The sequence below is a fragment of the Salvelinus fontinalis genome, chromosome 16, assembly GCF_029448725.1.
Source record: "Salvelinus fontinalis isolate EN_2023a chromosome 16, ASM2944872v1, whole genome shotgun sequence".
Classification (NCBI taxonomy): Eukaryota; Metazoa; Chordata; class Actinopteri; order Salmoniformes; family Salmonidae; genus Salvelinus; species Salvelinus fontinalis.
The window spans coordinates 26,683,684-26,709,323 of NC_074680.1; the positions used below are offsets into that span (position 1 = coordinate 26,683,684).

At 43.6% G+C, this 25,640-nt stretch overlaps 1 protein-coding gene across 1 annotated transcript in view; it reads right to left on the minus strand.

Annotated features, from left to right (window-relative positions):
* Positions 1-9,640: 9,640 nt before the first annotated feature.
* LOC129812887 (intraflagellar transport protein 43 homolog A) overlaps positions 9,641-25,640 on the minus strand; it is a 35,560-nt gene continuing 19,560 nt past the window's right edge. Inside the window, exons 4-9 of the mRNA XM_055864849.1 lie at positions 23,504-23,542; positions 22,200-22,246; positions 11,542-11,614; positions 10,483-10,558; positions 10,228-10,290; positions 9,641-9,928 (exon numbers count right to left, since the gene is read on the minus strand). Coding sequence (XP_055720824.1) covers positions 9,818-9,928; positions 10,228-10,290; positions 10,483-10,558; positions 11,542-11,614; positions 22,200-22,246; positions 23,504-23,542 — 409 coding nt within the window. The 3' untranslated portion in view covers positions 9,641-9,817. The remainder of the gene's footprint in view (positions 9,929-10,227; positions 10,291-10,482; positions 10,559-11,541; positions 11,615-22,199; positions 22,247-23,503; positions 23,543-25,640) is intronic.

Consider the following 25,640-nt stretch of genomic DNA (forward strand, 5'->3'; position numbering starts at 1 on the left):
ACAATTAGACAAGGCACTGGGAGGATTGGAGCACACAGTATGGCTGTTTCTTGGTAAGTAGAACAGATGTGAGAGATATAGCAGAGTGTCTGGAAATAATCAAACAGATGGATAAACACTGAACAAATAAAGACATTCAATATACTGATTTCACACTCAAACAATCTGAAAGAAAGATTCTCACCAGGTGTCCACTAGACCAGGGTTTCCAGTCCTGGGGTCCCCCCTTGGTGCACATTGTGGTTTTTGCCCTAGCACTACACAGCTGATTCAAATAATCAAAGGGGAGTTTGGGAAACCCTTCATTTTGGACTGTATCTGCACCTGTTTGAACAGTTAGAAATGTATGTTTTGTCTTCTCCAAACCTACACCAAATTTAATTTAAATTTTTTTTTCAAAGGGTAGTCATCTCAAATATTTTGTCATTGTCATTTCCCACACACACACCTCTACACCAAAATATTGCCCTCTACAATGATGAAAATGTTGTTTTTGTTTTTATATCTAGGCGTACCTTAAACTCCAATAATCTTCTTCCTTGATCAGAAAAGGTGTGAGCATTGTTGTCGGTATTTATGGAAGATTTTTCATTCAATGGATTAAATTCATTAGATCTAGTCTACAGTAGAGGCACTTTGATGTGAAGGCATGCCAAAGTAATCAAAATGACCGCGCAACACATCAACAAGCACTGGCTCGACACCGTGCTTCGTTTTAGCGTCTGAAATATAACACTGTTTTGAATTAAATAATGTAAGAAAAAATATGTACATAGATTTTATGTTTGGTCTAGGCTTTTGATTTGTTTAGCCCATAGGCCTATAATTGTATTTTTATATAAAGTTTTCATGTATACATTTGTTCAAACTTCTGTCATTCTAAGAATAACATTGTTGTTTTGGTGAAAATAAAACAATCATTCTAAAAAAAGTTCCTCAGTCTCGATGGGCCTGTAGTTTGCAAACGTTTTTATAACGCATCAGTTTTACAGCGCATAGCAGTAGCCTAGCTGGTGGCCATACACAATCCACCTGGCTGTCACTACGAAACAGCGCGTGCTGTATATAAACAATATCAATGCATGGACTTTCTTGCATTCAAATGAAACACTGTCAAAAAAAGTAGAGCCTAAACGGTCACAATTGTTCCATTTGTTGAAATAATATACCTAATTATATTTAGGCCAGCTGTGGAAATCCGACAAAATCTGACATTTTGAATAAAGGCTACCGAACATAAATAAATGTCTGCTGTTTCGCCATTATTTTTAAATACATTTGGCCATGCAAATTATACAATTACAATAATATGACTATTACAGTATGGCCTAATAATTTAAATATGAATATGAATGAAGCATAAGAGCAATGTTAGGCTTATTGAGTGCTGCAATTTTGAAATAAAGTTGCAGGATTTACCTGTCATTTAACAAAGAAAACCCCAATCTAACCTGCAATTATGTGATCAGAATGTATTAAATCCTAATCAGCCAATTTACGTCAAAACACAATATACTGTTAGAACAAAACGATTAAACTGAAGCCAGAAATAGGCTACGGATTTTGACATGCCACTGCGTTATACGAAGTGAACCACACTGGAGCGTCTTCCGACCCTCTCGGAATTGCAGATAAACACTGCCCCCTGCTGATAAATACGAAAACAATGACGATTCAAAAATGCCTTTTAAAAAATCTGAAAATTGCACATTATTTTATTCAAACATAATTGCACAAATTATTATATTTCCATACACAGCAGCTTTGAAAGCATTCATTAAGAAAAAGCAAATCGAGCCTATATACCCAGTATGATTTTCACTAGAAATCTCATTGTTGTTTGTAACAACGATATGAATACAACATACATTTCTGCCTGTCCAAAAGAGTAAAACATTATTTGATGGGGCTTATATGACTAATTACTATTACCTGTCCCAAAAACATGGAGGTGTATATTGTAAAATATAAGATGAGGTATAAGCTTATTGTCAGCAGTGAGAGGTTTAATATCAGGTATCCTTGTATTTACAGTTGTTTTTATTCCAAAACATTTATATATTCTATATATTTAAATAAAAATCATGTTAGACTAGAAAAGAGGACAACATAAACACAGATATACTATATACACATTCCAGGGAGGGCAGTGGCCATTATGGTTCTATAGCCTAATTACATGATAGGTCCTTTACCCTCCTCATCAGGAGCAGCACAGACCCCAGCCAGAGTGAAGAGGCCACACCACAGAGCCTGTCTCTTCTCCCTGGTTACACGCTATCTCCCCCACCCACCGCAAACACACACGCAAGATGCACAGGAAAGAGGATACTGACACATACACACACGCAGATGTACACACGCACGTGTACAAACAAACAATAAAACACACACACACACCAGAGGAGGCTGGTGGGAGGAGCTATAGGAGGACAGGCTCATTGTAAAGGCTGGAATGGAATCAATGGAATGGTATCAAACATATGGAAACCACACATTTAACTCCATTTATTCCATCCAGACATTACAATGAACCCGTCCTCCTATAGCTCCTCCCACCAGCCTCCTCTGACACACACACACACGAACACTCAGTCAGACCCACAGCTACTGCTTCACCCTGCCATTATCCCCTCCTCTACCCCAAACACACAGTTTTAATTTCAAAGCTCTGATTAGCTGATGATTGCATGACAGCCGCCGACCAGGTTCCCTTTTCGCCTGGCTCCCAGACTGCAACTCAATCATGCCCAATTAGTGGGTCCCCAAACACTCTCTCTTATTAGAGGACTCATAATCGACTCATTGTGTCCTGATTTGGCAAATAAATCACTCTGGAGGCTTCTCTCTCTCTCTCTCTCTCGCTCGCTCTCATTCCCCCACCTCTCCCACTATGTCTTTCACTGTCCCCCCTCTTTACCTTGTCCAGGGGTACAGTGAACGTTTTCAAGCAAGCTTTTCAGTGAGGCTGACAGTTTGAGCTACTCTGCTGGAATCCTTTTTTATTCCCCCAGAAGAATAAATAATCATTTAGCAGCGAAGGCAAGGCAGCCAGCATGCGGGTGTCCTTGTCCTACAAGGTTAAGAATCCATTCCGTCTGAGCAAGAAAGGAGTGAATTAAAATAAATGACGGACAGATATTTATTGCGAGTTTGTAGATGAAGTTAAGTCACTCCAGCGGACCAGCGAGGGCTGGGCTGCCAATGGCTCTCCGTCACTGCATGACCTGCTAGCTCTTTTTGCGTGGGACAAGGGAATCACACTCAATGTCACATTACGCATTTCCTGATTTTATATATTTCTATTTATTTATATATATATAAATGCATGTGTTGCTGCGGACGTTAAGGGGTAGATGTCAAATGAGATAGTAAGGCAAATGAAATTATCTAGTGCTGGATGCTAAACATATTTGTAATTTGATCGAAAGAGAAGATCGTGAGAAATGTAAGCTTGGTAAAAAGACAGCACTGGCAGCTGGCATAGAAAACGAGATATAGAATGAAGGGGACGGATGGGATAAAAGAGGACAAAGTTTCCTTGATATTGTCATTGAATGTGGAGACACCAAACTCAAAGCCACTGCTTTCGTCCAGTATCTGTAATTGAACAAATATGATAAATGTTAATGTTCAGGAACAAGGAGACAGGTTGGTTGGGAGGGGGTGTGGCCCCTTGACACTGTCCATTCATATAACATTCCAGAGACTCCCAGCAGACATCTATATACAGTATGTTAGCCCCAGATCTCAGCACAAGGGTATAACAGCCTAATTAATTAAGTGGAGATGAAGTAGCTTCGTCATAGTAAAAATACCTCCTGTGCCAATGATTAAAATAAGGTTTTCAGTGTTTCCACACAGTGATCATGTGCTATGTTCATAGATAGTTGTGTTCTGTACGTCGCTGAGCTTCACAGGCTCTGTGGGGTGTACTGGGTTGAGCTCCAAGGGCTTGAGGAGCAGGCAGGAGGCCTATGAAGTGACAGACTTAGAGGGAACCGTCGGACTCTGATGTAGTGGACTCAGAACCCCATCTTACAGAGTGGAGTCAGCGGTCTCCTACTGTGATTCTGAGCCTGGCTATTGGGCTCAAACGGCTTCTGCCAGTACGGAGGATTTGCGCATGCTTAGTGGGCTCTCAGAGTGGTTTGTGAAGTAACCTCTGAATTGTACGTACCTGCTCAGAGACAGACAGTACAGTAGTCCCCAACAGGGTGTAGCTGGGGGGCTGTGCATGTTCAGATGTCCCTCGCATACCTTAACATGATGATTGTGTGAGCGGCCTTTACTGTCAGAAGCCTCATGCTCTCTACTGTGTCCATATCGCACAGCAGAACACAGTCCTCATCATAGTCTTTACTTTAACCACTTGACCCTTTGGCATGTGTGTCTCCCTTAACTCTGAACCAACTCATTTCCCCTTAACTCTCTCTTTCACACTTCACCCAGTGTGTGTGGATTGAGGCTGTGTATTTGTGTGTTGTGGTCATTAGTCTCTGTATAAAAGGTAAAAGGAAATGTCCTGGCCAGCTGGCGTGGTGTGGGGTGCAGAGTGGGGTGGTCTGCCACTGTGAGACTCCCACGGCAGAACCACTGAGGCCTGGTGCCCCCCGCCCACCGACGGACCGCTGTGAGCACCACAGGCGCTCAGCAGATGGAGCCTCCTGCTCTCCTCTCTCTCCTCTCTTCCACAGGAAGGCAAGGAGATTTGGGCTAGGACTGGCCTAACTAACCTCCGTCACAGATGCCAGAAGAAGCCTGGGCCTCCAGTGGAGCCCTGCTGGGGAGATGCTGGGCTGCAGCAGGTGTGATCTCAGCCTCTCTCTCTCCCCCCTGTCAGCACCTCAGTGGTGGAGCCCACACTCTGCACTCTCTTCCTGCCCTCGCTCCTCCTCACTTAGACACCGTCTGTGCTGAGGTAACAGGACCACATCCTCCCACTCACTAACCAAAGACATGTTCACTACAGTACATTTCACATCTCTTTAGATGCAGATATTCTGACAAACCAGGCTTTATCATTCACTAAAACGATGAACGAGGGCGAACTGGGACCAGAAATCGGCTCTGCCATTTCTAACACCCTGGCAAATTTCTTCCCCGAGGCCCCCACAACGGTCAAATGTTTTCGCCAAAAAATAATTTTATAATTATCACTTTCGCCACAAAAAAAACAAGTTAAACAGGTCCACTTGGCAAAAAATGGACCACCCCTTCTGGCATTTGCCAGATATGTCAGATGGCCAGTCCGCCCAAACGATGAATGAGAGGTTACTGACAGATGACTGACTGATTCTGGCTGTGGACTGAATTGGATATAACACATGAAGCATGAGGTATGGCAAATAATATGAAGTACCAAGATCAAAGTACAATAACCAAAGTATATGTTTTTGCCCCTTTGAGGGCAAACTGTCTGCCTGTTGACTCAAGTGTTTTCCACTGCTGGTGATGATAAGCTCTCCTTCTGACCTCACCACCGCCATGGGGCCCAGCCCACACTACCACTCTCCCTTCCATCAGCCCCTTCTTTATCGCCAGCAGCTACAAGACAAACAGGTTCTGCTGCAGGTCACACACTGCTGCAGCCAGTGTTCTCTGTGATGGAGAGGGTTTACATGGGGGTGCCGTCGCACCACGCGGCTGAGTCCCCCACCTTGACCTGTCCCTGTCTATAAGGCCTCAGTGAACGCTGTCCCCTGCCCCCCCCCGGTCCTCCCAGCCTCTCTGACCGCCGCTGAGTTATTATCATAATTTCCCAGAGAGGAATTGCGGGGCCTCCACAATGAGAGTGTCGCCCGTGTTTTACAGAATGTTTTGTGTTTTATTGCCTTTAAGTCACTCGTAGGCCAGTAGAGAGGCCCACAATGATAAGAAAACCACTCATGTGAAAAATGAAGGGCCTCATGTCCTGGACTGAGAGAAGAGAGGAAATAATAAAATCCATGGCAAATGTGGACCCTGACTGTAATTCATGTTCACACCTCCCCTCCAACCCAAACCAATTCCCCAAAATTGTAGAAGAATGAGGAAAAAAAGCATAATTAATTCAGCCAATCTCTGCGTTACAAAAAGAACAGCAGCTTTTTTCTCGTTTGGTTTGTACTTGAAAAAAACTCCCATAAAACACCACCCGCCCCTCTCATTCCCCCTCCCGACTCCCAAGCCCTTGACAACATGACACCTGTAAAATGCCCAGGGGCATTCCAAGCTGCCACCGTCCCAGTCATTTCATGTCCAAGCCCACCTGGGGTAAACAAAAAAGGGACCAAGAGCGATAGAATATTAACAAAAGAGGGGGGGGGGGGGGGGGGAGCACTGTCGAAACTGAAAACACCAACTCACACAACTCTGGACTCTTAAATATAAAGCCTTTGTCTCTAATGTGGTCAGGAGAGCCTCTCCCCCACAGGCCCCTGTGGCACCGCAGGATAAAGGTGCAGCATATCTCATGGAAAATAAAACATCTGTTTAATCTATTACTTTCAAACGCAAATCCCCTTTTGATCAAATAATGATATTGATCTGCCTGCCTCTGTCTATGACAGGGATTTCTCTTTCAAACTTGAAATATCATCCAGTCTGTGTGGCAAATTAATACAGGGGCTAAACAGCTCTCCTTTTTCAAGTCATTTTCAAAGTGCACTGAAACCATTTGAATATAGTTGCATTTGCATTTATTTCAACCATATAAAATACAAATTCAGCTTGCCCATGTAAACAGAACGTATGTAGTGTGGTAGACATTTGCCCTAGAGTTAAAACACTGCTAATGTTTCATCCTACATAGAGCCTACAAAGCCTAATAATGAACAGACTGAGGGTCTGATGACTTATTTACTGCATCTCTGGAATAATCAAACCAACATCAGAGATGCTGGACATCCAGGCTTGGTTCATGGCACCTGACTCAGCTTGTAAAGCCCTGATCAGGCCAGTGACTGACTGAAGACCTGTGACAGGCTAGGCGCCTGGCCCCTGGTGGAACGAGCAGGTCAGGTCTTAATATCCCGTGAGCTTTGGCGTGTCTGTCCTCACCCGTCACTCTGTGTGTGACGGGCCCTGGCTGAAGGCCCCGGCTATCTTCACATCTCCCCATTTTCTTAACACTTTAATTACACATCAACATATTGCTTTTGGGCCATATGGAAGGCAGATATTGAGACCAGATAAGATGTATAAACTTCTGTCAACACCACAGCATATTAGGGAGAGTTGGAAGCATAGTACCTCTATTCCTTCTTCCAATTAGCGCCCTGTATCAAAATACATTAAGACAAGCCCATCAACCCCGAACAGGAAAATAGATTTTTTAGGAGGCCTTGGCCCAGTTTTATTAAAATTGTATGACTTCCCCTGTTTGTTTCTTTGCCACAAAATGAAAAGTCATTTCCACACAGGGATTCAATAAAAACTCAGATAAAGGACCCAGTAAACTCGACGGCCTGAGAACTGGTCCTAGTCCACTGGCTCAGATTGGACTCTCAAGGTTCTACAGTTGGACTACAAATATAAGAAAACATCCATAAAAAAATAACCAGTAATAATTCACATGAGAATAAATAAATGATGAGAACTTAACTTTTACATAACTGATGTATATTTACATTTTATATGGGACCCTGACAAAGAGTTCAAACGAACAGTTATTTATTCCAATCTGCTGAATAAGGATATCATATTCCACATTAAATACTGTGTATTTCTTTCTGTACTAATGAGGTCAGAAGATCCCACTACAAAATCATTCACCATTCCCAAAGATGACCTCAACACAAATGAGACCTAATCCTCCTAAAATAGCTCCCTACGTTTTATCAGAGGCACACAAAGAAGTCTCTGCTCACCTCTGCGTGACACGGTGTTCTTCTGGAGCTAAATACATCTACACTGCGAGGAGCTCTAGGAGCAAGGGCCGTCTCTCTTCGTAGAAATAACGTATGTGTTACAGTTGGTTTGACGTGATTCAATTCAGTGCGCCCAGCTACCGAGAGGTCATTCTAAGCCTTGCTGCATCAGGATATAAGAGAGAGGAAGAGAGATGGAGAGAAAGAGAGAGGGAGGGGGAGCACGAGAGCGAGAAAGAGGAGAGTATGAGGGACAGAGAGAGGTCACTTTGAGGAGCTGGATGCAGGCACATGCCAAACAGCGTCTCCTCTCCCTCTCTAATCCCCACTATGATCCACTGGTGTTCCAGCCAATCGTCTGAGACAGGCCACAACCCGTGATCACTAGGCCCTAATCTGGGTCCTCCGCCCGTAAGCCGTCCACCTCAAACGCCAGCGGCCCGGCGCCAGCAGAGGACTGGCAGGCACAGCCATCTCCAGAGAGACAGCTAGAGGTTGTCTCTACATGGCTGGGCACTTCGCAGCTCCGCGGGGGTGGGAGGAAGGGGCAACGCGGCAGCTGCTCGGGGCATATGGGCAGAATTCATTAAGGCTGGCTAAATAAGCCAATTGTGGAGAGACTGTAAGTGTGTGTAAGTGCTGGAGAGAGAGAGGGAAAAAGAGAGATGGAAGAGGGAGAAAGGCTGACCACTCGTTACAGTAATTCTGAACATCCCCTCCATCTGTAATACCCATGAAGACTGATTTGAGGCCTACGAAATGACTGGCTGAATGGTTATCTATGTGTGACTGGAGATAATTGAGCTGTGAGCTGCGTAGATTGTGTCCTCCAGGCCGTTGGCGTATCCCCAACTGTCACGAGACCTCTCTCTGCTTCAGGGAGAAATAAACCTAATCACAGTCTGTAAATGTTAAACCTGTTTTCCCAATAGTCTCAGTGTAGCTTTGGAGGCCTGCGTCTTTATTCACACACATGATCCAAAGACCAATCTAAGTGGAGACAAGGCATAAACACACACTGATACATATTAAACATTTGTGTGCAAACTATGACAGTGAGAGGATCTTAGGTATAAATGATTCCATCCTTACATATAAAAAGGTAAAGAGCAGAGGACATACTCCACTGAAGGCTTCTTTGCTACTAATAATCTGTATTATGTTGAATTGGACTCATGTTCAGGCCCATAGGCATATATAGTATTACAGCCTCTCCTAAGGCCCTGTGGTTTGGGTTTGATGCATGGTTGTTATGTAAGTTTGGAGAGAGCATGCATCTGGACACCTCCAGCCATCTCCAAAGGAGGAAGATGTCTTCCTTATATAATGTATGCTAATCCCCCATTTGTCAATAGGAAGTGTGTTCAATGCATTTGAGATAATAGTGAAGAGGGGGCAGCTCTTTTTGAAGAGCTGGAAGATAAAGTCAATGGCACAGTCAATAACAATAAAGTTGTGGGCTTTAATGAAGAACGTTAATTTGACCACAATCAAGCGGATTTCAGCTTAGGTGATTGTCAACCTTGGACTAGTATCTGACTGAGGATGTAGGGGGGTAGATAATGCAGGTGGGAGATGAGAGGGCATTTTGATCTGTATCAGACCATTTAGGCATTCAGCATTTTTAAACAGAAGTGAGTTGTCTTCTAGCACTTTTGGTAGATTCAAACAGATAGCATTGCAGTGAAATACGTGTCGTTAAACTTCTGTGTCTTAGAGAAGATAATTTAATTTGCAACCTACTATAGAAATTACAGTAATTAATTTCACAATAAATATACCTACAAATGTGGTGTGTTTAAATTTATTTGAAAAAATAAATACATTTTGCATTGAATTTTGAATATGAACAACAAGCTACATATATTTGATGGTCCCTATGTTTGGACAGAGCATTGACATGCACCCACCCAGGTCCCAGAGGAGGCGTCCTGGTCCACCCTATCCCAACCTGGGGATTCTCGTCATCATAACACAGGCAGCGGAACCTGCTCCTCCTTCTCTCCTTGATCCCATTCCGTCAGTAGCTCTGAGGACACCTCCGTAAACAGACGATCCCAGTCCCAACCCACGTCCTCCTGATAGATAGAGAGAGAGAGAGAGAGAGAGAGAGAGAGAAAGAAAGAGGGAGGAAGAGCAGATGAAGAAAAAGAGGGAGAAAGAAGAAAGCAAGGAAAATAATAGGGGAGAAGCAGAGCAAGACAGAGCGAACATCCCAGGGAAGGTGGGAGAAAGATAGTAGAGCGTGTTAATGCACACATCATAAATCTTGATTACCTAGGAGAATGGAAGGCAACCTCCCCTGGTGCTTCAGAAACAGCTGGACACCCCCCTCACAGGGAACACAGCAGCTATATTTACAAAAAAACTCACTCACCTCCCGCACCTCCTGCTCTGGAGCCAAAACCTTGGTGAGGAGCTTCAAGTCAATCTCCCCATCCTAGGGAGAGGCATAGACCTTATGAGAACACCCTGAGCGTGCAGAAACATACTCCTCAGAGAGAGGGGATTGATATTGGATGCATCCTAAAAGGACCTCCTTAAAAGGCAGGCTGGGTAATCTATTACAAAGAAAAATAAATGAGCAGTTGAAACCTGGCTGTGTGTGTGGGGCCCATATGAGTTGTCTTACCAGGGTCTGGAAGGCAGAGTACTTCATGAGGTCATTGTCCAGATCTCTGTATGTCATTACCCGGTTCACCTGGATGCTGAGGAGAAGAACAAACACTAAGTAAACAAAAATCCTATAGTAGACGTGCTATACTAAATGTTGGCATGCTTTTCCTCATTAGAGGCTGTCTATTCAAATACAGTAGCCACTACCTGCATCAGTAAGATATCACCAATCGACAAACTGTATCATAGTACAGTACAACTTGCAAGTATAACTCTGTGAGACAGATAGCTTCTCAGAAGTTTAGGGTAGTGCTTACAGGGCACAGAGAGTTCATAAAGGACAGAGAGATCAGGAGATGGGCGCCAAGTGGTAACCGCCTCAAATTGAAACCCAGCTGCTTATCTGTAGTTGGAATTAAGAGGAGGGCTCTGAAAGTGGCGAGGGCCTAGCAGTGCATGCCAGTCCTACTTACTGCACATTACACGCTACATTGCCCCCTCAATAAGTTCAATGTGGATATTATCTCGTACAGAGCGGGCCCCAGCCTAATAACCCCTGCCGCTGTCATAGCCGCGCTACATAGCGGACACATGTCGGCGCATCTCTCACTGCCCTGTAAATCAAAGGGCCCCACTAGTAAGGGCCCAGCTAACAGCCGTGCATAAATCACACCTTAACTGTTATTTCTGCATAACGGCCCAATATGCCAAGACACCTTCATTACCATGATGAGAGGAGGCAAGGTAACAGTCAAGACACCATCTAAGACCAGTGTATTAGTATCTTTAACTCTCCTTGATGTTAAAATGTATCCCAGGTACTGTACATGGCACTGAGGATGGGCTGGGTCTGTAACCCTCCAGAGGTATCTGAACTCAGCTGTCAGGTCCTATTAGGTCACTTCAGAGACATGAACAGTTATGCAGCCAGTGAGGGTGAGGAGGCATGTCTGTATTCACAAGACAGACCAAATGGATACACTTCATCAACTCTGAAAACAGAGTGATGGGATACCATCTAGGAGTTTGAGTAACTGGAGTCAACTAAAGGGGAGGCTGGTGTTGTTTACAGTACCTTGGAGGAGCAGCAACTTGCATGGTAAGGTCTTCCTCTTGTACTTCATCAAGGTCTGGGATCACTGGTATATCTTAAACACAACAAAACATATCAATATCTCATCAATGTCACCCTCTCCATTATTTAGTCATTCAATCTGTACATCTAAAGTGTTAACTGAGACGCAATAGTGGTCAATCACATAAAAACTGGACATGGATTACAGAAACACTCATTTCAAAGATACAGTCTGCTTTGTGTTTAGTATGACAGTTTGTGTGTGTTTGTGTGTGTATGTGTGAGTGTCTCAGAGTAAATTGGCACCTGATTCATCCCCTCCCTCTCTCTCCCTACATCCTCCGTAGAGCTGCCCTGTCACAATAGCCAGGCGGCCATGAATATTCAGGAGGCCAGGCAGCAGCTCTTCCTGCTGCGAGAGGGGCGCTGGCCAGGGGCTCCCCGGAAAGCACCCCCCGCTACCCCAGCATTTGGGCCCTGTCAGCGCCGCCCACCCCCAGGACCCGCGGTGGCCGGCAGGCCGACCTCCGTGACCACTCTGCCACTCGGACCGGGGCGGCATCCAGCCATGTGCAAAAGTATTTGCTGGCGGGCCCATCTGTGTGGGGTCGGAAGTCACGGTGCGGCCTGGCAGGGGCTGCGGTGCCAGGAGCCGCCAGCCCGCTGCTCAAACAGTGGGAACTCGCTTTAATTGGCAAAACGCAACAGGACAGAGGATGGCTCCGCTCCCAAGAAGGACAGGGCAAACTTTCACAGCACTTTTGTTAGAGTGAGCGAAGGTGTGTGTGTGTGTGGGGGGGGGCAGACAGACTGAGGAAATAGGATGAATATTGAAATGTTAAAGACATTTAAATGCACCTGTATAATTCATATGAAATTAATACATGCATTATACCATGCTAGAAACAAACATTACAAAATATGAAATAGATGAACTACAAGTATATTACATCATATTTGAGGGAAGGTGGTCTCCGCTACTTCCACAACTGAAAACAATCAATTCATACTTGTGCAAGCTTGGCCATTAGAGTTGCCTGTCAACATCAAAGTCACAGAAATCTATCTAATCCTTGTTGCCATGTAACAACTCTAAATTAGCAGACTCTAAAACAACTCTTAACAACTCTAAAAAAAAACAGACAGAAACAACTCATGTGCACTCAGAGGACAGGTCTGATTTTCTGTTGTTTCGTCTCTTAATTCAATACTGGTTTTGGTTGAAGGCAATTGAAAAGTGCAGCTACATTTCCTTCTGACTTCCTCCAGACAGACAGTGTGCTAGGTGTCAGTGGAGAGGCTGGAAGAGAGCAGGGGAGCGGGAGGGAGAGAGGGAGCAGGAATGTCAGTAATCTCTTAACACAGCGCTGCACCCTGAGGGGAAAGTCAATAGTGGAGCTAGATAGAGGCCAGGAGATGGGAGGCACGATCTGATGGGAGGAAATATCTGTAGATCTGTCACTATACCTTCAAAATACTTCTTAGAAAATACACTGGTGGTTGCAAAATACATATTTTCTCGGAGGGTTAGTCTACTATTCTCATATAACAGTTAAGCAAATATTTCAGCAATGACAAAAGAAAAAGTTAAAAAGGAAGTTATTTATGTTCCTAGAATGAGCTAAATGAGCAAAACGATTAAGGTTTTGAAGGATTCTTCAGTTGAAGGAAACAGAAAATAACCCCAGCAAATCCCAGCAACTTTACACAGATAACAAACATCATCATCAGTTGATAACTAATTCCGTTCTCTTTTTTTAATTAAATAAAATTTAAAATGCCACACTCGTTTAGCCGCTGACAAGATTCATCTGTGTTTCTGATATCCAAATAAACGCAAGCGCGGGTATTTCATATTCATGAGGCCTCGGTGACACTTTGTCCTCTCATTTACAAAGTACAGTGTTCAGCAGAATCCATCCCCTCCGGACCCCCAATCAAATTTAATGGTCTTAGCGCAATGACATCAAAAAGCCTCGCTGTCCAGCTCTTTGCAAATAGCTTCCTGGGTTGTTTCCCGCTCCACTCTCTCAGCCAATAATGCACTATTAACACTATTCTACGAGAGTTCAACGTGAAGCAGCAAGGGTTAGGTTCTCTATATGCAAACACTTTACTTGACACCCAGTGTCATAACATGTTATAATGTCATAACAGCTAACATAACTTCTCATAACCCGTCATAATTTGGTCATAACACAGTCATGACCCATATACAGTACAAGTCAAAAGTTTGGACACACCTACTCATTCCAGGGCTTTTCTTTACTTTTACTATATTGTAGAACAATAGTGATGACAACTAAATGAATGAAATAACACATATGGAATCATCTAGTAACCAAAGAAAAGTGTTAACAAACCAAAATATATTTGAGATTCTTCAAAGTAGCAACCCTTTGCCTTGATGACAGCTTTGCACTCTTGACATTCTCTCAACCAGCTTCATGAGGTAGGCACCTGGAATGCATTTCAATTAACACCTGTGCCTTGTCAAAAGTTATTTGTCGAATTTGAGTTAATGAGTTTGAGCCAATCAGTTGTGTTGTGACAAGGTAGGGGTGGTATAAAGAAGATAGCCCTGTAGATCTTGTAGAATCTACCCTCCATGGTCGAATTGCTGCAAAGAAACCACCACTAAAGGACGCTAATAAGAACAAGACTTGCTTGAGCCAAGAGACACAAGCAATGGACATTAGACCGGTGGAAATTTGTGCTTTGGTCTAATGAGTCCAAATTTCAGAGTTTGGGTTCCAACCGCCCGTGTCTTTGTGAGACGCAGAGTAGGTGAACGGATGTGTGGTTCCCACCATGAAGCATGGAGGAGGAGGTGTGATGGTGCATTGCTGGTGACACTGTTGGGAGATTTATGTAGAATACAAGGCACACTTAACCAGCATGGCTACCACAACATTCTGCAACAATACATCATCCCATCTGGTTTGCGCTTAGTGGGACTATAATTTGCTTTTCAACAGAACAAGGGCCCAAAACAAACCTCCAGGCTGTGTAAGGGTTATTTGACCAAGAAGGAGAGTGATGGAGTGTTGCATCAGATGACCTGGCCTCCACAATCACCCAACATCAACCCAATTGAGATGGTTTGGGATGAGTTGGACCGCAAAGTGAAAGAAAAGCAGCCAACAAGTGCACAGCATACAGTTGAAGTCGGAAGTTTACATACACCTTAGTCAAATACATTTCAACTCAGTTTTTCAATTCCTGACATTTAATCCTAGTAAAAATTCCCCGCCTTAGGTCAGTTAGAATCACCACTTTTTATTTTAAGAATGTGAAATGTCAGAATAATAGTAGCGAGAATAATTTATTTCAGCTTTTATTTCTTTCATCACATTCCCAGTGGGTCAGAAGTTTACATTCACTCAATTAGTATTTGGTAGCATTGCCTTTAAATTGTTTAACTTGGGTCAAAGGTTTCGGGAAGCCTTCCACAAGCTTCCCACAATAAGTTGGTTGAATTTTGGCCCATTCCTCCGGACAGAGCTGGTGTAACTAAGTCAGGTTTGTAGGTCTCTTTGCTCGCACACGCTTTTTCAGTTATGCCCACAAATTTTCTATGGGATTGAGGTCAGGGCTTTGTGATGGCCACTCCAATACCTTGACTTTGTTGTCCTTAAGCCATTTTGCTACAACTTTGGAAGTAGGCTTGGGGTCATTGTCCATTTGGAAGACCCATTTGCGACCAAGCTTTAACTTCCTGACTGATGTCTTGAGATGTTGCTTAAATATATCCACATAATTTTCCTCCTCATGATGCCAACTATTTTGTGAAGTGCACCAGTCCCTCCTGCAGCAAAGCACCCCCACAACATGATGCTGCCACCCCCGTGCTTTATGGTTTGGATGGTGTTCTTCGGCTTGCAAGCCTCCCCCTTTTTCCTCCAAACATAACGATGGTCAGTATGGCCAAACAGTTCTATTTTTGTTTCATCAGACCAGAGGACATTTCTCCAAAAAGTACGATCTTTGTCCCCATGTGAAGTTGCAAACCGTAGCCCGGCTTTATTGCGGTTTTGCAGCAGTGGCTTCTTCCTTGCTGAGCGGCCTTTTCGCACCAAAGTACGTTCATCTCTAGGAGACAGAACACGTCTCCTTCCTGAGCGGTATGACTGCTGCGTGGTCCCATGGTGTTTATACTTGCGTACTATTGTCTGTACAGTTGAACATGGTACCTTCAGGCATTTGGAAATTGAGTTTTAAGGTAGGCCTTGAAATACATCCACAGGTACACCTCCAATTGACTCAAATGATGTCAATTAGCCTATCAGAAGCTTCTAAAGCCATGACATAATTTTCTGGAATTTTCCAAGCTGTTTGAAGGCCCAGTCAACTTAGTATATTTAAACTACTGACCCACTGGAATTGTGATACAGTGAATTATAAGTGAAATAATCTGTCTGTACACAATTGTTGGAAAAATTACGTATGTGTCATGCACAAAGTAATTGTCCTAACCGACTTGCCAAAACTATAGTTTGTTAACAATACATTTGTGGAGTGGTTGAAAAACGAGTTTTAATGACTCCAACCTAAGTCTATGTAGACTTCCGACTTCAACTGTATGTGGGAACTCGTTCAAGACTGTTGGAAAAGCATTCCAGGTGAAGCTGGTTGAGAGAATGCCAAGAGTGTGCAAAGCTGTCATCAAGGCAAAGGGAGGTTACTTTGAAGAATCTAAAATATATTTTGATTTGTTTAACATTTTGTTGGTTACTACATGATTCCATGTGTTATTTCATAGTTTTGATGTCTTCACTATTATGCCACAATGTAGAAAACAGTAAAAATAAAGAAAACCCTTTGAATGAGTAGGTGTCTCCAAACTTCTGACTAGTACTGTATTTATACCTGTTGTTACATATATTGCATTCTTTTATGGCAGGTACATAAGAGTGTCAAAAACCACATATTTTCAAATAAGTTTTCCCTGCCAAGAAGTGTCCTTCCTTTCTTTTGTTGTTGTATTTCATTATTTGTCATGTTTTTTTTCTTCATATTTCAAATAACTTGTAGAAAATAGATTTTATGACACTGTCAACAAGCATTATGACCATCCTGTGTCACTTTACTTGGACTAAGAAAATACACTTTAAGACACTGTCAAGAAGCATTTATGACCATCATAATCATATACGCAAGATAGACCTATCACGTACATGCTCTTATATCAGTCATCAGTAACAAAGAGGGTGTCTTGTCCTGCTCCTGAAATCTGCTCCTACATTCATCCGTCTTCAGCAACAGGGCACTGGGGTAGGGGCATGTCTGACATTAATCTGTGTGCAATTACAATGATAATGGAACATGGTACATTTTTAAAATATATATATATAGGTGTACCTGCGGATGTATTTCAAGGCCTACCTTAAAACTCAGTGCCTCTTTACTTGACATCATGGGAAAATCAAAAGAAATCAGCCGTTGACATGGTTTTGATCGTGGTTATGATCATGTCATAACGTGTTATGACGCTGGGTGTCAAGTAAAGTGTTACCCAAACTCTATTATTAAGTGACATTTTTTTTTCAAACATTTTAAAATGAGCTTCAAATTCAACCCATTACTGGACGTCAAGAGAGTATTAATAGGAGCTGCAAACAAGCTGCCGTTTTTCTTTCTGAAGGAAAGGGCAACGCCATCAGAAAGAGACGTCTGTTCCCAGCACTGCTGGCACACATTACCTGATACATTTCCTCCGTTCCCCATTGCAGCCTGGACATCTATCAAGGTTGCTTTGTCTGGCGGCGACTGGGCAAAGCCTATCCTTATTACACGGTCATGGCGAGTTTCCTCGCTGAAGCATGTAAATATCAAAAGGGGATAATTTGCTGTGAATGTAGACATACTCCCAGCAGGCACGCCGCAGTCAGCGACTTTGGGGACACCTCCACACATCACCAGGCAGGGCTGCTATAATCTAAGCAGGGAGGCTATGGGATGATTACCTAGGCACGGACTACATTTGAAAAGCTTATGGGACAATATTCAGCAGATCACTGACAGAGAGAGAGACAGAGACAGAAAAGAAACAGATTGAGAACAGTTTAGTGTGTTTGTAATGGCAGTTCTTTGCAATGAGACTGGCAGGCGACTGAAAGCCAGCCAAGGGGGAGAGGGGGAAAGGGCTAGCCCTCTCTCTCTCTGCTTCTAGCCAGTGGACATAAGGGATAGGGTAGGGGACATAATCAAGATCGGAGGGGCTATCTCACTAACCCTCAGCACTGCAATTTCCACTGCCCCAGCCGCCGGCACTGTATTAAGAGGTGGCCCTCCACTGAGGAATTATCTTTCCAGCTGCATTTGCTGGGTAAGAACGGTACCACTGGGGTCTCAGCACAACTGACCCTTTCAGTGTGTGTAAGCATGTGTGTGTGTGTGTGAATGTGATTATGACTGTGTGTGTGTGTTATCTTGTGAGCAACATAAAAGCATTGTCAAAAACATTTATTACCATTTGTTATAATCGTAAAAACAAAACAGAAGAACAATGAAAAATTAAAAAGGCTTTGTAAAAACAAAGTGGCCATAAAACTAAAAGATGTCAAATGTTCACATTATTTTGTAAATCTAATTCCAGTATTGAAGTTCATAACATCTAAACCTACAACATCTAGAAGATGAAACGTGCAAATACACTTTATTAGGATTCTAAGCACGTATAGTGCATTCGGAAAGTATTCAGACTCCTTGACTTTATCCACATTTTGTTACGTTACAGCCTTAATCTAAAATGGATTAAATTGCAATTTTTCCTCATCTACACACAATCCCACATCATGTCAAAGCAAAAACACATTTTTAGAAATGTTTGCAAATGTATTACAAATAAAAACAAAAATACCTTATTTACAGAAGTAAGTACCCTTTGCTATGAGACTGGAAATTGAGCTCAAGTGAATCCTGTTTCCATTGATCATCCTTGAGATGTTTCTACAACTTGGTTGGAGTCCAACTGTGGTAAATTCATTTGATTAGACATGATTTTGAAAAGGCACACACCAGTCTATATAAGGTCCCACAGTTGACAGTGCATCTCAGAGCAAAAACCAAGCCATGAGGTCGAAAGAATTGTCCGTAGAGCTCCAAGACAGGATTGTTTCGAGGCACAGATCTGGGGAAGGGTACCAAAACATTTCTGCAGCATTGAAGGTCCCCAACAACACAGAGACCTCCATCATTCTTAAATGGAAGAAGTTTGGAACCACCAAGGCTCTTCCTAGAGCAGGTCGCCCGGCGAAACTGAGCAATCGGGAAAGAAGGGCCTTGATCAGGGAGGTGACCAAGAACACGACGGTCACTCTGACAGAGCTCCAGAGTTCGTCTGTGGAGATGGGACTACCTTCCAGAAGGACAACCATCTCTGCAGCACTCCACCAATCAGGCCTTTATGGCAGAGTGGCCAGACGGAAGCTACTCCTCTGTAAAAGGCATGACAGCCCCCTTGGAGTTTGCCAAAAAGCACGTAAAGACTCTCAGACCATGAAAAACAAGATTCTCTGGTCTGATGAAACCAAGATTGAACTCGTTGGCCTAAATGCCAAGCATCACGTCTGGAGGAGACCTGGCACCATCCCTAAGGTGAAGCATGGTGGTGGCAGCATCATACTGTGGGGATGTTTTTCAGCGGCAGGGACTTGGAGACTAGTCAGGATTGAGGGAAAGATGAACGGAGCAGAAATAGAGAGAGATCCTTGATGAAGCCCTGCTCCAAAGCCCTGAAGAGCTCAGACTGGTGCAAAGGTTAACCTTCCAACAGGACAACAACCCTAAACACACAGCCAAGACAATGCAGGAGTGGCTTCAGAACAAGTCTCTGAATGTCCTTGAGTGGCCCAGCCAGAGCCCAGACTTGAACCATATTGAACATCTCTGGAGAGACCTGAAAACAGCTGTGCAGCTATACTCCCCATCTAACCTGACAAAAATTTCTACAAACTTGCTTTTGCTTCGTCATTATGGGGTATTGTGTGTAGATTGATGAGGGAAAAAACATTAAATCAATTTTAGAATAAAAGGCTGTAATGTAACAAAAAGTGGAAAAAGTCAAGGGGTCTGAATACTTTCCGAATGCACTGTAAATCCACAGAAGAGGGCTATAATGGTGGGTAGGTGTTTCATTAAGTATGAGATTAGTAACTCCAGCCGCAGACACAGTGCTTCTGTTCCTCATCAATATGTCAGTTTAATACCTCAAAGAAAACCTCCTTATACAACGCCATCCAGCCCGGCCATTGGCATGTACAGTGGGGAGAACAAGTATTGGATACACTGACGATTTTGCAGGTTTTCCTACTTACAAAGCATGTAGAGGTCTGTAATTTTTATCATAGGTACACACATAGGTATCACATTGTATGATTTTTAAGTAATTACTTTGCATTTTATTGCATGACATAAGTATTTGATACATCAGAAAAGCAGAACTTAATATTTGGTACAGAAACCTTTGTTTGCAATTAAAGATCATACGTTTCCTGTAGTTCTTGACCAGGTTTGCACACACTGCAGCAGGGATTTTGGCCCACTCCTCCATACAGACCTTCTCCAGATCCTTCAGGTTTCGGGGCTGTCGCTGGGAAATACGGACTTTCAGCTCCCTCCAAAGATTTTCTATTGGGTTCAGGTCTGGAGACTGGCTAGGCCACTCAAGGACCTTGAGATGCTTCTTACGGAGCCACTCCTTAGTTGCCCTGGCTGTGTGTTTCGGGTCATTGTCATGCTGGAAGACCCAGCCACAACCCATCTTCAATGCTCTTTCTGAGGGAAGGAGGTTGTTGGCCAAGATCTCGCGATACATGGCCCCATCCATCCTCCCCTCAATACGGTGCAGTCGTCCTGTCCCCTTTGCAGAAAAGCATCCCCAAAGAACGATGTTTCCACCTCCATGCTTCACGGTTGGGATGGTGTTCTTGGGGTTGTACTCATCCTTCTTCTTCCTCCAAACACGGCGAGTGGAGTTTCAGACCACATGACCTTCTCCCATTCCTCCACTGGATCATCCAGATGGTCATTGGCAAACTTCAGACGGACCTGGACATGCGCTGGCTTGAGCAGGGGGACCTTGCGTGCGCTGCAGGATTTTAATCCATGACGGCGTAGTGTGTTACTAATGGTTTTCTTTGAGACTGTGGTCCAAGCTCTCTTCAGGTCATTGACCAGGTCCTGCCGTGTAGTTCTGGGCTGATCCCTCACCTTCCTCATGATCATTGATGCCCCACGAGGTGAGATCTTGCATGGAGCCCCAGACCGAGGGTGATTGACCGTCATCTTGAACTTCTTCCATTTTCTAATAATTGTGCCAACAGTCGTTGCCTTCTCACCAAGCTGCTTGCCTATTGTCCTGTAGCCCATCACAGCCTTGTGCAGGTCTACAATTTAATCCCTGATGTCCTTACACAGCTCTCTGGTCTTGGCCATTGTGGAGAGGTTGGAGTCTGTTTGATTGAGTGTGTGGACAGGTGTCTTTTATACAGGTAACGAGTTCAAACAGGTGCAGTTAATACAGGTAATGAGTGGAGAACAGGAGGGCTTCTTAAAGAAAAACGAACACGTCTGTGAGAGCCGGAATTCTTACTGGTTGGTAGGTGATCAAATACTTATGTCATGCAATAACATGCAAATTAATTACGTAAAAATCATACAATGTGATTTTCTGGATTTTTCTTTTAGATTCCGTTTCTCACAGTTGAAGTGTACCTATGATAAAAATTACAGACCTCTACATGCTTTGTAAGTAGGAAAACCTGCAAAATGTGTGTGTATCAAATATTTGTTCTCCCCACTATATATAATATAACTTCTTAAATAATCAGGGGCTCACCACTCCTATCTTTGCTAAGGCAATTTCACCCTTATTTCCCCTGGTGCTTTGCTCCGAAAAATGGAACAATTATCCCAAGCCGTGCTTTGTTGAAATGTCTACTCCGACATTGTTTGTGATGCGGAGAACCAGGCCCTGAGGTGACCGAGTCAGAGGCTAGTGTTGAGCGTTCCCACTGGTTCAACGCTCTGAAGCACCTGCCCCAACATGTAGATGTGTGTGTGTGTGTGTGTGTGTGTGTGTGTGTGTGTGTGTGTGTGTGTGTGTGTGTGTGTGTGTGTGTGTGTGTGTGTGTGTGTGTGTGTGTGTGTGTGTGTGTGTGTGTGTGTGTGTGTGTGTGTGTGTGTGTGTGTGTGAAGACGTGTGTGTGTGTGTGTGTGCGTGTGTGTGTGTGTGTAACGCTCAAAGGGAAGAGACACTTAAATCCTGCTTCAGCCACTGAATAGGATATTTCATTTAGTGAATACTGTATTTGAGGTCTGTTATGGACTGTGAGTGATGTGATTGAATGAGGGAATAACCAGTGATCAGCTACAGTTCTCTAAACTTACCAAATGAACATATTCACCTGTCACTTTCATCTAAACGATTGTGTTCTCTGGTAAATTTTGGGTGTCTCACAGTAGGTGGTCAGAAGCAGATTTGCTACAGAGGATTACTCACTAGCACTGAGAACAAATATGTTGGGAGTGTTAAAGAAAGCGATAAGACGAGAGGCAGATTCATCTATTTTGGATGAATGTGCTGTGGAGGGACTGGAGGACTTAGCTCTGCCCGCCAGAAGAGACACGGGACTGGGATACAAGGGTGCTCTCACCTCCTTCATCATCCGAGCCCTGGGGGGTTTGTGGTCGAAGGCGTCGGCTGCAGAAACAGGAAGTGGGAGAGTATTAATTATTGAAGGGTTTCAGTGGTGAGGTCATCACAGGGAGCCAGACTTAGACTGGGCTGCTGTGCTTTGATGATGGGCCGGTTTCTGTGGGCTGAGTGAGGCTCTAGATCAGCCTGATAGGAGGCTTGCTCTGCCTCTGTCTGTCTGCTGCAGACTGACTGGGACTGTTTCTACAATACAGCAGCAGACACCACCTAAAAGCATCAGTGGGACTGCCTGGCTGATTGTCTCTGTGAGCAGCCCAGGGCTTCAGTGAACTCAACAGTATCCCTCTAAGAATGAATCAAAAACACAACGGAGGCAGCAAATAAATGGAACTGAGATGGGCTGGTGGTGAAAAGAACATAGATCAAAAGGACTATTTTGTAGCGCTGCCTGTGTTTCTTTCAAAGCCTGTGTCTCAAAAAATCAAATCAAATTTATTTATATAGCCCTTCTTACATCAGCTGATATCTCAAAGTGCTGTACAGAAACCCAGCCTAAAACCCCAAACAGCAAGCAATGCAGGTGTAGAAGCACGGTGGCTAGGAAAAAGTCCATAGAAAGGCCAAAACCTAGGAAGAAACCTAGAGAGGAACCAGGCTATGAGGGGTGGCCAGTCCTCTTCTGGCTGTGCCGGGTGGAGATTATAACAGAACATGGCCAAGATGTTCAAATGTTCATAGATGACCAGCAGGGTCAAATAATAATAATCACAGTAGTTGTCGAGGGTGCATCAAGTCAGCACCTCAGGAGTAAATGTCAGTTGGCTTTTCATAGCCGATCATTCAGATTAACTCTACCGCTCCTGCTGTCTCTAGAGAGTTGAAAACAGCAGGTCTGGGAAAGGTAGCACGTCCGGTGAACAGGTCAAGCATGTTCCTCCAGCCGTGATGAGTAAAACACACCATGTCCTCTAGTCTCCTTCCATCTCACTACTGTCTATTCAAGGCCTAATATGCAAGTTGGCAACATGGAAGAACTAAAATAACAGGCTAACTTGGCTCCCAACAACAATAAAAGTGATGACAACTCAGTCACACTGGCTTTTAATCATGTTAAGTGATTGTTCTTGGAAGGCGAGGATTAGTTGCAACCAAGTACAGCAATTTCCAAATCAGAGCATCGGGCAAACATTTAAATTGGTCCAATTTCAATTCCTGTATTTTTTTAAACCAAATAGTTATTTAATTTAATCAACAACTGAGGGAAATATTTCAGAGTGAAAAGACGAGACCAAGTGAACTTACTCTTCCACGTCCTCCACCATGGCAGGCCTTCTTCCAGACCTAAGAAACAAACAGTGAACATAATTGATAGATTATACAACAAAGGAACACAGACAAAATACTTTTGTGCCACATAAATAAAATAACCAAAATCTATTCAATTTTAAACAGACAAACCAATGACCAATTAGCTTATTGAATAGTTGTTGTATTTATATTTGAAATCTTAAAACCACTAATGGTTTCTGATGTAGGCTAGTTGCTCTGTCAGATTGGAGCCTCCTAAGGCCTAGGTGAGGGATGGGCAACTGGCAGCCCCCCTTTTGTAGGCCCGTGGATCAATTTCCCAAAAATGAAAATAGAAACAGAGTCAGAGTCTTAGCCTAGGCAGATTCAGGCTCCAAAGGCACAACTTTCCTCCTTAACTCATGTTAATGGCAACACGTCGGGAAAAAACGAGGAAAATATGTGTAATGTCTTAATAAAACTATTTTCGGATTTTCAGACAATTATGCCTCCTGAATGGAGGATGCTTTATCTGTACGTGCCGGTTCAAGGGGGACATGAGTGTATTACCAGGAATGCAAATCAAATTTAACTAAAGGCTCCTAAGAGGCTAGAGCTCTGACTGCATGTATAAGTATGGATGTGGGTACGCAACCCTGCGAGCCACTGCGTCCCCTCATGATGAATTCAGATTTTTTTGTGTCCCCAACCCCCATCAAAGTTGCTCATCCCTGTCCTAGGTTGTATTCTCTGTTGTTCCTCTTCTCTGTTGTTCCTCCCCTGCTGGACCACGGGGCTATTTTCAGACACCTCCATTTACACAGCCCAGCTTGACTGCATGCCACGCCCTACACGCACTGACAGAATCACTGTCTTTTCACACATTCTCACCTCAACACACTATTCTTGGCATAACACTGTTTCACACCAGGGTTAGGGGAGATAATAAAACAGGGCTACTGTCAAATAAAGGTATCCTCACCACAAGCAGCATTAGAACGGCAAATCAAGTCTTAAAATCTTAACATTTTAGACCAAGACAGTCTGTGAATTTTTGGCTATGAAGACAACTTTTTACAAAGTTACTTTTACATAAGAGTGTTTCAGGATAATGTTTTGGAGGAGATACACGGTACCGGCAGGTTCTACTGGTAGAGGAGTGCCCCCTACTGGTTTTGAAGAAAACAGATACTGTAAAATTCTCTGGACTGAAAACAGCTTTTTAAGGCAAGAGAATGTATCAATAACCTATTTTTTTATTTTTTATTACATTATATACGTTTATAAATTGTACTTTATGAATAATCCATTCAATAATCTCTGGAGGCTCCCCTCTCTACAATAGATCAGCATATTCTCTGGGGTTGAAGCCACCACAGGTCCATAGGAGTGTTAAGGGCTCCTCCATCGAGAAGCAGGAGACCAGTAGTGTAGATGGCAGACACTGGCCAGGGTCCAGACAGAGCTCAGGGGAGACAGAGACAAAGCGGACATGCCCCCCGAGCCAACCCCCTGGCCTTAGGGCCTCGTCTGGAGGGGAGCGGAAACAGACTCAGCAGAGCCTCACACATGGTCCTCATCCACCCTCTAGTCCACACCACAACCAGCTACGCTAGGGACACTTCACTGCTGTGCAACCTGATCTCTGCTGTATTATGTATTTGTTTATTTAGCCTTCATTTATAAAGGCTATACATTTATTTATAATTTTAGCTTTTATTTATACAGCCTTTATTGATCTTTTTGTTGAGACAAATACAATAAAAAAAATACTTCAGTCCAACCCACCTTAACCAACCCTGTCCATCCATTTTCCCATATTTGTATGCTATTCAAAGCGACAACAACAGCAACAGAAGCATCGTGATCAGCTCTGGAGCCTGATGGTCTGAGAGAGATCAGAGAGGGAGCCCTACCTTGCTGCCCTTGGACTCTGTCCTGGGCTGGTGACGCTTAAGACACATTACAGGCCCCTTGATTAAGACTCATGTCGACTGAAGTGGTAGACATGGTAAAACTGTCTGGAAAAAGTTGTTAGGGATCAAATATATTGTGACAACCCGGCTTCAAAAGGTTCATCAATAAACTGACAGATCATTTAGTGTCAATTAGGAGTGATAGATCGACAAATCCTGGGATTTCTGGGCTGGGA